Source organism: Polyodon spathula, chromosome 7 (assembly GCF_017654505.1).
Source record: "Polyodon spathula isolate WHYD16114869_AA chromosome 7, ASM1765450v1, whole genome shotgun sequence".
NCBI classification, from domain to species: domain Eukaryota; kingdom Metazoa; phylum Chordata; class Actinopteri; order Acipenseriformes; family Polyodontidae; genus Polyodon; species Polyodon spathula.
The window spans coordinates 3,470,555-3,485,131 of NC_054540.1; the positions used below are offsets into that span (position 1 = coordinate 3,470,555).

The 14,577-nt window shown below is 42.6% G+C and overlaps 2 protein-coding genes across 2 annotated transcripts in view; both read left to right on the forward strand.

Moving 5' to 3' along the window:
* The window catches only part of LOC121318010 (protein shisa-like-1a), an 85,644-nt gene extending 80,874 nt beyond the window's left edge, over window positions 1–4,770 (forward strand). The window contains exon 5 of the mRNA XM_041254178.1: window positions 700–4,770. Coding sequence (XP_041110112.1) covers window position 700 — 1 coding nt within the window. The 3' untranslated portion in view covers window positions 701–4,770. The remainder of the gene's footprint in view (window positions 1–699) is intronic.
* A 234-nt stretch (window positions 4,771–5,004) lies between these two features.
* Window positions 5,005–13,814, forward strand: LOC121318992 (adenylate cyclase, terminal-differentiation specific-like). Its single transcript, XM_041256229.1, has 4 exons — window positions 5,005–5,012; window positions 12,717–12,941; window positions 13,331–13,418; window positions 13,494–13,814. The coding sequence occupies exons 1-4, from the start codon at window positions 5,005–5,007 to the stop codon at window positions 13,812–13,814; spliced, it is 642 nt and encodes a 213-aa protein (XP_041112163.1).
* Window positions 13,815–14,577: the final 763 nt, after the last annotated feature.

Below are 14,577 nucleotides of genomic sequence, written 5' to 3' on the forward strand. Positions count from 1 at the left end.
ACCATCATGTACTCAGCTCGAAGGTATGCTGCTGAATCTATTGCAAGCTGTCTTTTCTGTGGCTGGAGGTGCAAGGGTAGGCTTACTGATTCCCACTATAATAAACTAATAGGTTTAGGATTGTAACATTCATGTACATACATATAGTTCAGCATTTTTTTCCGGTTTCATGCAATACACATGTTGCGTTTAAACCTCAACCTAGCAAGGTGTGTTATAGTCCAGCTGTTGTTTTACCTTCTCCACTGTCCTTACCTGGGAGCAGTATCACTGCAATGCTTCACTCTCGCTCTCTCAGACTGAGAGGAACTGCACCAGCCAGTCCTGAACAATCTAAAGGGCGGGGCTTAATAAGTGACATCCATTAAAGGGATCATAACACTGTGCCATTGAAGTCGTTTACCTACATTTGATACATTCTCCCTGAGCTTTTGTTAAAAGAGCATACTGTCCGATGTCCATGTTTCACAGGATGTTATGTTTATCCTTCAAAGGGCATATGTATACTGAGTTGATTCAGACTGAGAGTATATTGTTACATGTATAAACTTTGAGGGATTCTTGACCAGTATTTACTGCTGTAGCATAGCCATGGTATGTGTCGACACAGAATGTCACTAAGTGCTCTGAACACCTCCCATCACTGGGTCTACAAAACTCAAAACTACAGCGTTCACTTTTGTTTTGTTTGTTTTGCAGAAAGACCAAGCACAGCAATGAAAATGGACAGCAAAAGCTGTTCTAGGATGCCTGTGTGAGGAGTGGAATGCAGTGTAGGAGATTAGAAGAAGCTACAGCTTGTAGATGCCGGTGGAGACGTCCAGTGGATTACTGTGACTGCAGCATCACGAGTACAACCTGTAATCAATGTGAATGTGGTGTGTGAGCAATAGAGTTTGTGTAGATGAAATACCTGTGTGCTGTTACCATCATGTGGTCTTATCGAATCTGTGCCCCATCACAGACAAGACAATCAGCGTTAGAGAGTAGAGGCTGCAAATGCCTGTTCTGTGGATATTTATAGAAGAAGCTGCTTCTGCAATCAGGCCATGAAACAAAAACACTATCAGACATCATCATCAATATTTCATTTTAGAATTGCACTCCTGCACACAAATCCATTTAGTTTAATTTGTATTTATTTCTAGATTAATGTGAACTGGTCAGGAAAGCTGCACCTGGGACCAATCTTGAGGATGAATCCCAGCAGCAGTAATGGGTGTAATGCATCCCTCTGGTGTAGTTAGTTTAGGGCAGTGTAGCTCAGTCATATAGTTGCTTATGAAATGAATTGAAATGCGTTAACTACTGGAATCACTGATTAGATATACCGGTAGCTAAAACACAGTAAAACATCTGGAGGTAGCATATTAACTTAACTTGTATTTGCAAAGCATAACCCTTCATTTGTAACATTATGTGTACCCAAATTATGTAATAGTGTGCAGATTATGCCATAATGCTCCAAACAGTAGTAATTCTAACATTGGACAGCAGTATTGAGTGTTTGTGGAATTAAAATTCAGATTTCATTGAGAAACTATATTTTTTAGGTTGTTGTCTGAACCTTTTAATGATATTACAACTAGCAAGCAAGAGTTGCTGTCATTTCAATCACTGATTACATTACCAAGCAGCTCTTTTAGTTGTCCTGTATGTGGGCACCCAGGTCTTTGCCTGTCAGTCAGTCAACATTATGTAGGCTTCACAGCAGATAGATATGAGCCACCTAAAACATCCAGGTTAACATGCAGTATTTATCCATGACATACTTTTTTAGTCAAATCCTACGCCAAACGAATGATTTGAAAATTGGAGTTGGGTAGATATAGACCCTATACCGAGACTCCTGATTAAACATGTCATTATTTCCCCAGGGTTGTTAAAGAAACATTACCAGAGTAGACAATCAAGACGAGCCTTGCTTCGTATTCCCATGCATTTGCAAACATAAAGGCCTTTAGAGAAAGTCTTCAGACTCGGGTTTGAGGAGTGATTGAGCTCAGCCTTGCAGGAGTAGTTACCGTGTTAGAGCAGACGCCATTGTTAATTACACTGCTATTGCCGTGAATCAAGAAATGCAGCACCTGCGTTACTTTCCTCTTCTATGGCGGTTTTCCAGATGCAGTAAGTAAGCAAGTATTATTAATATGAATTTAGTAATGTGTCCTTCATAACATCAGCCTGACCTATTCCTTATGGCTGATCAGCAATGCTATACACAAGGTAAGGGAAAATGGAACTCGCAGTCTGTATAGCAGCTGCTCTCAACTTTAGATCTATTCAGTGAGGCTTGCGTATACAGCCTTCCTATTTCAAGCGCTCCAACATGCAAACTTTGTTTTTCTTACCATTAAATAAAATGCAGAGCAGCATCTGGGTACCAGGTGAACCCTGACTGGAGCCAGTGAAAGCAACCTCGTGAAGGGAGATATTTGGAATTGTTTGCTCAATCAGTAAATGTAATGCTGCAGCCTCCTCTGCGTTGAGTTAGCAAGGTTCATGCAACTTGGAAAAGCTCTGTTGTAAAGGGAGATGGAAACTTCTTTGATACTTGTAAAAGGTTATTTTCCAAAGATGAATTCATTGTCTGATTGTCTTGGAGTTACAAGCTCTACTCTGCTAGAGCATGCTCCCGGGAGAGTCAATGTAGCTCTGCATCTCTCAGCAAGCTAGTGGTGTTTAAGAGGAATGTGATGAAGCAAACTGTTGTGTGCTCCCCCCTCTCTGCCCCTGTTTGTAAAACTGTTATTAGTGATGATACAGTGGTTATACTGACAACATGCAAATAGAGAAGAACCAATGTAGAAAGGAACCCAGTGAACTCTTTTCTATATAGTAACATATAGTTCATTTCCAATGCACAGCTCCAATCCAGTGCAGCACAGATCTCTTTACAATCCTACCTTGCACAAGATGTCACATTTGCCCCTGCTTGTTAGGAGGAGAAATTACTAAATAAAGAGTGGGGTGGTGCCTCGTACTGTAGTTGACTATAGAGTTATTGTCCTTGCGTCCAGTTTTGCACCAGAGGGCGTGGCAATTGTACACCCAAGGGCATAACAAAGCAGAGCAAGGTATGAGGGCTGGCACAAACCGTTTCAGTGGGGTTGTCACTCGTCATGTGCTGTTGGTCAGGTTTGCAAGGAGTTCCACATTTTGGACCATGATGCTCGAATGCTGTTGCTTTCTAATGAGAGAATGATCTGAGCTCAGTTACAGCCAGGTAAAAGATACTGGACCCTGACTGGTTGAGATGCTTTCAGCAACATGCAAGACAAAAGTTTTTCTCACTTGCTCATTTACTGTTGGCATTTAAGATCAGGAAATCTTTCATGGTCTTTAGTTCTGATCCCAGGCAGAGAAGGCATCACCCTAATTAAGAGCAATTTCCAATTATTGGAGCTGTTCATGCATGCACAGGTGGGGGCTTTCATCATGGTGCAGTGCAGAGCTGGCTTATTAGGTGGAAAAGATAAAGGTTCAGCACAAGCTGCTGTTATTGCCGGAGATCCCTGTGGATAAGTAATAATCACAAATGTTTGTGCAGAGCTACAGGCTACAGCATCATAGAAAAATTAAGTGTATGCAGGGCCATTGAAAAATATAAATAAATGAGATGTAATGTAATGAGAATTCCTGAGCTCTTTCAACATGTCTAACCCTGCTTCCAGCACAGTGTCTTAGATATGCATACTGTAGCAGTGCCAGGTGACTAAATAGCTACAAAAGGGATAATTCAAAGGAATCCAAGAAACTGCAGTAATTCATGCTGTTTCAAGGGCATCCATGCTGTCAGTGAAATATTTCTCATGCATGTTGCCTTCTGTTATCTTGCGAGTAAGAAGCTTACATGGCAGGCAAAGAACTGAAGTTTAAAGAGTCCACGTGCCAAACCCCTGCAGCATTTATGTGCCTATAGCTTGATTTGATTTGCCTGTACTCTGATGAGCCACAGCTGGATTCTGTTTAGAGCATTTTACAGCACTGGAGGAAATCCCTGCATTGCATCAGCCGCCTGTTTCTGACTGTACAGAACTGAACGTCATTGATGCAATCCCGGTGGAATCCTTGATGCTTTAAAATGCTCAGGTCAAAGTCCAGCTGTGGTTTATTCCAATGCGCTATACAGTAGGTTAACCAACCAACTTCACAGTGTCCTATATAGAGGAGCACTCCTATTGGTGCACACCTCGAATTCCCCTTGCAAACACACCGAAGCACGCATACACACACACACACACATACATACACATACGCGTGCTTTAGATGCTACTATTTATTGTATTTATTGTTGAGCTCAGAAGCATAGTATGTGCATGTACCATGTTGATATGCACCTACCAGTCGCACATGATAACAAACAGACCAAGGAAAAAGAGCCCATCACTTGTAAATCACCACAGTTCCTCATTGTGTAAAAATGCACAATTTTAAACTTGCTCCTTTCCTTGAATCTGCTCTTCAATTCTGCTATACTATACATGTAGTAAATTGTAATGCTTATCTTAAGAGTGGGGGCGCACTGTATTGATATTGATAGGGAAGTTGCAATGTTAACAGTTGCCTTACAGCTGATCTACATCTGTACCCAATAGCTTTGTAGTGGCTGCTACAGTACATGTTCCGGGTACATTGTTAATACAAGTCTAATACTATATATGATTTATTACTAGATAGAATGTACAGTTCAAGTTTAATTGTAATTGCACTTGTTACATTTGTATTGTTACAATAGGGAGAAATAAAGTATATATCTTTTCCATTGTGCTTAAATGCTTGGAGTCTCTCTGTCTCTCTCTGTATATCTTTCTCTGTAGTCACATTGAAAAAAGTTCCTGGTCACCTTTTATCTGTTGTTAGTAAACTGTGACTGGCCTACCCTAATGAAAAGAGAGAGTACAAGGGATATAAAATGGATCAATTGCTATTTCTTTACCCAGTGCTTTGTGGGATATCAAACGATTCAGTACCATCAGCCAATCAGCTTTCAGTTCTCACAGAATGACGATGTGAGCCTGCTGTGACATCAGCCCACCAGCTGTGACTCAAATCAGTCTTACCCTTGCTGTTGTCATGTGACAAAACCTCAATGTTTTCAAGGGGTTTCCAGTCACATGTACAAACTTTCAAATATCTAGTATTTTGTTAATAGCAACAAGTGTTGTCTGTTTAACATCACCACCAAAAGAACACTAAATCTGCTCAGTGTCTCTCTCATAATCCCAGGGTATTGTGTGCTAACAGCATGTGCATTTTTTGCTGGCAAACAATTCCCGTGCAAGTCCTTGCAAATCTGTCAAGCGGGCTGTCAGTCTCTTTGTTACTGAAGGGACAGAGGCATAATGGGAGGTCAATATCAGCATATGAGGCAAAAGAAGCTGTGCAACACCTGGACTGGATGAAAGCAGGTGAGTGTGGAAGATAAGAACTGCTGACAGAGATGGAAGGTAGAGGCATTGTCGTTTAAACAAAGACAAGCCATAGCAAAACAAAAGAGGCCTGCATGGAGCACACACGTCAAGACAGACATAAAGTGACAGCTGGTGCCACAAGGGGAAAAACACTTCATCAAGTCTGCACTGAAAATGGACCACAAAAAGCAATCGTTATCTCTTAGAAAAATAACACATAAAAAGAAAAAATGAATAGATGCAGTTTGATTTGCTATTGTTTAACCAGTATGAGACCTGTCTTAAAGAGGCATTGCTTTATTGAAGTTGCATTTAAAACTTCTGTAGTCAGGACAGACTCCTGAGCTGCAATAGCTTGTTTCCAAGAGCGTCCTGGATAGAGCAACCTGCCACTCATACACACTGACACCATACACAGCAAATAGAGAAAACACGTCTCGCAGTAATGACAACGTGGGGGTTGTTTTACTGAAACTTTAACAAATGAGAAAAGCTTAGTCGAGAGCATTTGATCCTCCTGACAATGTTCTAACTCCCTGTTTAAATATCTATTCACCACTTGAAACTGTCCAGAACCTTTTTCTTTTGTTCACTTGTGTAGACTCAGGAACGAGGCTGTCGCCACCCCCTCCATTTTCCATTAGTCTTGCATTCTTTAATGCTGTTCTTCCCCTGCACGCATTACATCTCCACAGGCAGCCAGCCAAGCAGACCTCCATGACGGCGCTGGCAGCCTCACCCTGAAAACCTCTTCTAATAATGCTTCTGCTAGAAACATACACAGCAACGCAAAACACTCATTTCTGGGCCTAATTCATTTTAAAAGGAGTAATTGCTTTGATTGATACTGTCTTTCCGGATAATGTAATAAAAATGTACACTAATACATTGCATGCAGCAGCCTCAACCTGAGCCTTTTCTATTTGAGAAGCTTGCAATTATATTACAAGTCATCATGATTAATAGTTTTAGAGATGCAGGGCAGTGGCAATTAGAAACCCTATCTGCACAATTCAATTGATTCAGGGGTGGTCCTGGTCTTTGTTCCCAACCTGTTTTAAATTGTTTAATGGAACCAATTAAACATCCATCCGGACCAGAGGTGTCAAACCCAGCTCCTGGAGAGCCGCAGTGTCTTCTGGCTTTCGTTCTGCCCGAGCTCTCAATTACTTAATTGGTCTAATTATTTGATTAACTGAACACATTCAACACTTCTCTTCAGGCCTCAAAATGTTTCATAGGGAGTGTACCTTGAATCAAATGCATTTTTAAAACCATCAACTGTAAAAGACCTTGAAAAATATTAAATGTGTCAAATTCAACAAATAATTAGATCAATTATGTTAATTGAATGAAAACCAGAAGACCCTGCAGCCCTCGAGGGCTGGAGTTTGACACCCCTGATCCAGACCCTGAAGTAGTTCATTATACCATATTACCTGTTAAACCTGGAGTGGAATGACCCTCCAGGACCGGGATTGGATACCCCTGAATTTATTAAACAGTCTGTGTGCTAGAATACGGTACAGCTCGGATTGGATCATTCATATTTATTTGCCTTCAGAATGCATGTAAATTGGTCTCTGAATCCCAGGCAAGTGAGAATGTGGCTGGAATGGAGGAGATTGTGGCCTTTATTGATGGGCCAATTAATTAATCAATTATTCACTTTGGGTAAGGTGTAGATAAAAGGGTGCAGAAAGCCCAGTCAGGGGCTATAGGCTGTGCTGTTGTATGTAGCTGGGTTGTATCTATGGGCTGTGCTGTCGTATGTAGCTGGGTTGTATCTATGGGCTGTGCTGTCGTATGTAGCTGGGTTGTATCTATGGGCTGTGCTGTCGTATGTAGCTGGGTTGTATCTATGGGCTGTGCTGTCGTATGTAGCTGGGTTGTATCTATGGGCTGTGCTGTCGTATGTAGCTGGGTTGTATCTATGGGCTGTGCTGTCGTATGTAGCTGGGTTGTATCTGTGGGCTGTGCTGTCGTATGTAGCTGGGTTGTATCTGTGAAAGTGGTGTCTGTCCTTTGTGAGCCTAAACCCTATTTGGTTTGTAAATTTGGTTTGGGTTCAGTGAGGTGATTTTGTGGCTGTTTCTATGCTGAGCTACAGACATCCTTACCATAAGTGTGGGGGAGGATCTAATGGCTTTGTGAAGAATTGATTTATTAGTCATAATTTGAAATGCTGTTTAAGTTTTACAGTTGGTTAAACCCATTAAAATGGTGATAATCTATTTTATCTCACATGCCTTTTTAAAATGATATAATCCATGTGCGCAAATAAAACAAGCTTGTGGTATTTTGAACAAAAAAGCATAAAAACCTGTCTGAAAGACAAAACTATACCAATTTTATGCAAATGCATTTAAAAATGACAGTGGTTGGAGAATCAAAAGCAGCAAAGAAAGAAAGAAATAGTAATTATGAAAACAGCAGGGACCCAGGAACTGAAAGAGGGTGACAGGGACTACAAAAGACAAAGAAGAAAGTAACAAAAGGGTTAGAAATATACAAAATCACTGAGATGCAGGGTGAACAGGAGATGAGCAACAGCGAACAAAGAGAAGCTTTTCGCTGTATTTTTTTACAATATCAATAAAAATGTTATTTGTGTTTTTTGTGTGTGTCTGTTTTTGGATGCACAATACTGAGATGCTAATACAATTAGCCTACGAGCACAAGAGTGTTGCCGGGGGGGGATTTTGTTAGCCACTCCCCCAACTTGTTCCATTGCAACCAGGGACATTTTAGTGTTGGGATGGGAAAACCTAATAGCTCTGTGGAGGGAAAGCACATTCTAAACCGGGGCGAAAACTGGGGGTAAAATAACTGGGCACTCTAAATTTATTTAAATGTTTTATTTTTTTTTGTAGTGTTTTTTTTTTTTTTTTTTAATAGTTTTTTAAGAATTGTTCCTGAGGAGTACAATCTTCTATTTTATGATTTATAATTTAAATTTAGCAACGTTTGAGCAAACCAAACTGCATGAGAGTAATCTTTTATACTAGAGATCTCTTGCACTCACTCTATTAAGTTATGAAACAGTTCAAAGAGTAATATTGGAACTGCATGACAAGAGGATATGGATTTGAATCCAGTGCTGCACAGTCGAGCTCTGTTTGATCGGTCATGTTTGTTCTTTTGTTCTTCCGGGCTTGACGACTGCCTCTGCTTTACCTCCTATGGTTTGGCAATTAGATTTCAGACAGCCAGAACTCGGTTACGTCCTGCTCCAGTTGCCTGAACTGGTCACTGCACCATGTCAGTAATCATTAGAGTTTAGCTTTATCTGCCAAATAGCTTTCATACAAGACAAGGCAGGTAAATTCTACATAAGCCAGGGAGATGGCTGTATAAGGGGGTGGCTCTTTACAACTCTCACAACAGTCGCATAACAGGTTATTGACCTGGAAAAAGATAAGAAACGTCTCAGTATACCGCATACAGTATAACTTGCAAGTGATTGATTCCAGAATTTAAGATTCTCAACTCCTGTCAGATTAACCAAGGTTCAATAAAACACCATATGGGTTCATTTTAGTGCCTGTTATGATTGCAAGTGTAAGGTTCTACTGCAGCTTGTGTTATTTATCTGGAAGACTGTGCACAAAATTGAAACGCTTATCATGGGCAGATATTTAACCACCGCTATCCCACGAATCCATTCTGCTGAACCCAGGAGCAGTCAAAAGCCAATGGTTACCCAGGAAACGTATTCAAAGCTTACCTACCTGTAAACAATACATCCAGCCACAAAATGCCTACATCAAATTCTCTGTAAGTAGCGTTCAGTGTGTGAAGCAATGAGTTCAGGATCAGTGGCAATAAACATAATGGGATATCACTGCGAAAAGGTCCAAGGTACACAAAACGGTCTGTGCAATCAAGATGGGATTTAAAACTTTTAATAATTGAATAGCAGACTACTGTAGAGTACTATAGGTCTACCGGCCTCCAGCTTATTGAATGATTGTTGTCTTGAAGACCTTTTAGTTTCTTTAAATAGCAACAGTCAGTATGTAGAAACGGGAAATGAGCAAAACAAAATGCATTATTTCATTCCATTAAAAGATCAATCACTCCATTAAAACACTCCCTTAAACTAATCTGACTGCACAATGAAAAAGCAACCTCTCTACATCCACGCCTAGATAAAGGGATCAATTGATCATCCTTTTCCCCGCTGGGACAAGTCACATCTGGATGTTCTTAAAGCATTTTAAAGCACTGGGGAAATCAACCAGGCTTATCACAGAAGGACAGGTTGATCAAATCACCCCTAATCATTTGAATATGCAGCACACTATGGTAAAGAATTGTTTATGTATTGTTTTTCAAGAAAACAAATAGTTACCACTGTGGTGAAAATGAATGTAGACCTAGACAGCCCAGATTGCCTGTAGTTTTATGTATGTGTGTATATTGAAGGGAAAGACCTTTTAACAGGAAATGCAGTTCATCTTAAGTAGTTGTCCTAAGTGAACGTAGCATAACTCTATTATAATGTACACTTGGGCAGAGATGCTGAGCTCCTTTTGCAATTACAGTACAACAGGGATCATTATTAAAATATAGTGCAACATGCATGAGGGTAGGGTCAGGGCTGGTAGGTGATGCAATCGAAAACATGATATTAATAACAATAATGATAATAATAATAATAATAATAATAATAATAATAATAATAATAATAATAATAATAAAACAGAAGCAACAATAAAATTCAGTCTTTCTGCTTTACAATGAGAAGGACTCGATGTTTATCTAATGTGTTTGTGTCTCTCTGGACGTCGTTGTTAAATCGTATAAACAAACCAGCCCTTTTTAGACCATATTGAGCTTTACAGTGCAGCAGGCCAGCAAGCAGCTGTTCCCCTGGAAGAGATGAGCACGTAGCAGCAGTGTCTCCTGAGAATCCTCCTCTGTTACAGTCACATTAAATCTCAAGACCATTGCGCTCTGAACAGCCGCCTTGATTTCACATGACGCAGGAACCCCGGCAAAATGAATTAGTGCACTGCATTACCACAGGATCTGTACTCTTGCTGCTTCTAATTGGAGCCTTGTTAGTCACATTCAGAACTCCTAATATTGTAGATCAGATTAAACAAAATAAAAATAAAAACATGCAAACTGGGTGTAAGAATATTATTTTAAAGGATGGTTATGTGACACAGAAAAAAATATTATATGCGCCTCCATAACCCTAACCTGATCCCTAACTAAACCTAACCCTAACACTAACTCTAATCTAACCCTAACCCTAACCCTAACCCTAACCCTAACCCTAACCCTAGCTATAGCCCTACCTCTAAAATGTTTCAAACTTCAGACTAATCAGTAAGAATGTGGTGTCATTATTAATGTAATGAATTAGCCTCCCTACAATCCTGGGTGTTATTTAGATTACAATGTAGAGTGAAGAGCTGAACTGCCTTTTCTTTTACAGACGCCCTGTGCATTTACAGAATTGACTGTATAACTGACTTACTGTATAATGTACTGTATCACTTACTGTATCACTGACTGTATAATGTACTGTATCACTTACTGTATGTATAATAATAATAATAATAATAATAATAATAATAATAATAATAATAAACCTTTATTTATATAGCGCAATTCATGTACACTACAATTCAAAGCGCTTTACATACAGAAAAAAAAATACAACAATACAATAATAAACAGTAAGAAAAGAGTACACTCATTAAAAACAGAAGTAACAATAAAATTCAGAATAAAACATAAAAATGTTATGAAAAAGCTATATTCAAAAGGTATGTTTTTAATCGAGATTTGAAGATTGCAATTGAAGGTGAATCTCTGATAAAAGGGGGTAAGCAGTTTTAGAGTGTGGGGGCATTAAAACAGAAAGCAGCCTCTCCCATCCTTTTACCATTCACCCTCGGAATACATAAAAGGCCAGCATTTGCAGATCTCAGAGTGCGTTCAGGCTGATAAGGAATTAGCATATCATTTAGACCTCATGGAGATAGTCCATTCAGGGCTTTAAAAACTGGTATTAGAATTTTAAACCAAAAATAACCCCCAGGTTTTTCACTTCAGATTTTATATTTGATTTTAGCATACTTATATCAATATTTCTCAAGTCCATCTGTTGATTACAGCCTAAAAGTAAGACTTCTGTCTTATTGGAATTTAACTGTAAAAAATTCTGAGACATCCAGTTTCTAATATCGGCTAGGCATTTGAAAAGGGCATTGATAGCTGTTGTGTCACCTGGTTTAACATGTGTATAAATCTGTGTGTCATCTGCATAGCTGTGGAAATTCACCCCATGTTTACGAATAACCTCCCCGAGTGGCAGCATGTATAAAGAGAATAACATGGGACCAAGAATGGAGCCCTGCGGAACACCACGTGTAATATTAACTAGTCCAGATGCAGATTCTCCTAAGGCAACAAAATACTGCCTATTCATTAAATAGGATATAAACCAGTTCAGGACACTACCAGAAAGACCTACCCAACCTCTAAGACGATTAATTAAAATGTTGTGATCCACAGTATCAGAAGCAGCACTCAGATCTAAAACGATCAGTACAGATAAACACTTAGAATCTGTACTTACACGCAGATCATTTACCACTTTGACAAGTGCAGGCTCAGTGCTATGGTGCGTGGAAGTTTTTCACTCAACTCTGAAAGAGACTCAGTGAGACAAACAAGGTCAAATTGAACAAAGTTTATTACTCAAGGCTTGCAAACCTGAGAACACATTCAACACACAAGTGTTAGAAAACCGAGCAATGTTATGACTACACAGAGCCAGTAAGCATAATATATACCTTGTAACCTGCAGTTATTGCAAGCCAATCACAGGAGCTTAACTCAGTATATGTTGGATAGCAACAACTTGGAAGATTAAAATGAGACCAATAATATGCAACAGTAACAACTTATCTAAATTGCAAGCATCCTAAAATTAACCCTATTCTAACCAAGTTGGTGACATTTCTGAGAACTGACACGGGTGCAGCTTGCGGTTGCTAAATAAAGAGGACTTCCTCTTTCTAGCTGGTAGTCAGTATTTTTCCATCCCTTATAGGGGCTGCTTGCCCTGCAGCAAGAAAGAAGAAGTATGCTCAAAGACAACTACCAGTACATAATACATTATTATTATATGATACCTAAATCTTAATACCCGTAATAGCATTTAAACCTGAGCATGGAAACCTTGAACAATCATAGCAGTAGCAACATTGTAATTTTCCCACCACAATGGTTAGCACGAAATCCTGATTGAAATTTCTCGAAGTTGTTATTATTTCCAAGGAAACTAGCGACCCCAAGCGAAGCAGAGCCGGCAAAAGCCCCAAGACGAAGCAGACTCCGGCAGCGACCCCAAGAGAAGCAGAGCCGGCAGCGACCCCAAGAGAAGCAGAGTCGGCAGCGACCCCAAGAGAAGCAGAGTCGGCAGCGACCCCAAGAGAAGCAGAGTCGGCAGCGACCCCAAGAGAAGCAGAGCCGGCAGCGGCCCCAAGAGAAGCAGAGTCGGCAGTAATAAGACCCCAAGAGAAGCAGAGTCGGCAGAGGCCCCAAGAGAAGCAGAGTCGGCAGCGACCCCAAGAGAAGCAGAGCCGGCAGCGACCCCAAGAGAAGCAGAGCCGGCAGCGACCCCAAGAGAAGCAGAGCCGGCAGCGACCCCAAGAGAAGCAGAGTCGGCAGCGACCCCAAGAGAAGCAGAGTCGGCAGCGACCCCAAGAGAAGCAGAGCCGGCAGCGACCCCAAGAGAAGCAGAGCCGGCAGCGACCCCAAGAGAAGCAGAGCCGGCAGCGACCCCAAGAGAAGCAGAGCCGGCAGCGACCCCAAGAGAAGCAGAGCCGGCAGCGACCCCAAGAGAAGCAGAGCCGGCAGCGACCCCAAGAGAAGCAGAGCCGGCAGCGACCCCAAGAGAAGCAGAGCCGGCAGCGACCCCAAGAGAAGCAGAGTCGGCAGCGACCCCAAGAGAAGCAGAGCCGGCAGCGACCCCAAGAGAAGCAGAGCCGGCAGCGACCCCAAGAGAAGCAGAGCCGGCAGCGACCCCAAGAGAAGCAGAGCCGGCAGCGACCCCAAGAGAAGCAGAGCCGGCAGCGACCCCAAGAGAAGCAGAGTCGGCAGCGACCCCAAGAGAAGCAGAGCCGGCAGCGACCCCAAGAGAAGCAGAGCCGGCAGCGACCCCAAGAGAAGCAGAGCCGGCAGCGACCCCAAGAGAAGCAGAGTCGGCAGCGGCCCCAAGAGAAGCAGAGTCGGCAGCGGCCCCAAGAGAAGCAGAGTCGGCAGCGACCCCAAGCGAAGCAGAGCCTGCAGCGACCCAAGGCAAAGCAGAGCCCGCAGCAACCCCAGGCGAAGCAGAGCCTTCAGCGACACCAGGTGAAGCAGAACCCTCAGTGAACCCGAGCAAAACAGAGCCCTCAGTGATCCCAGGTGAAGCAGGACCAGCAGCAACCCCAGGAGAAGCAGAGGAGAGACAGGCAACACCAGGCGAAGCGGGACCCTAGGCAACCTTAGGGGATAAGGGAGAGACACAAGTAGCCCCATGCAATGCGGAGAAACAGGCAGCCCCAGGCGATGTAGAGAAACAGGCAGCCCCAGGCGATGTAGAGAAACAGGCAGTCCCAGGCGATGTAGAGAAACAGGCAGCCCCAGGCGACGCAGAGCAACAGATAGCCCCAGGCGATGCAGATGTGGCATCCTTGGGCGGTGCGAGGCAGGCATCCTTGGGCGATGTGAGACAGGACAGCATCAGACCCTTGGGAGGCGACGGCAGGAGGAGAGCCAGGCCTAGCTGTGGTGCGGGGGTTGGTCCTCTTTGCAGCCTCTGCAGCCGGGTGTTTTTCCCCCATGCTCTCCTCAGCAACCTATGCAGGGGCTGCTGAGGTCCGGCAGCATCCTGCCCTGGTCCCTCCAGTGCTGAAGGGAGAGGCAGCTCCTGCTTCTCTCCCTCTAGCAGGGTTGGAGACAGAGGCAGCTCCTGCTGCTCTGCTCCTGGCGAAGGCGGCAGGGGCTACTCCCCTTCTGACGGTGAAGGCAGCAGGGGCTCCTCCCCTTCTGGCTGCAGTGGGGAAACCAGCAGGCATACTCCCTCTGCTGGTGGAGGTGGGAGTGACAAGCAGTCCTCCCATGGAGGTGGAGGTGGAACTAGCAGGTATTCTCC

Bases quoted from the DNA above. Each gene is read 5' to 3' on its own strand.
- LOC121318992 (XM_041256229.1), top strand. The intron at 12,942-13,330 runs GTAATAAGACCC...CCGGCAGCGACC, and splicing joins CAAGAGAAGCAGAGTCGGCA to CCAAGAGAAGCAGAGCCGGC. The intron at 13,419-13,493 runs AAGCAGAGCCGG...CGGCAGCGACCC, and splicing joins GCCGGCAGCGACCCCAAGAG to CAAGAGAAGCAGAGCCGGCA.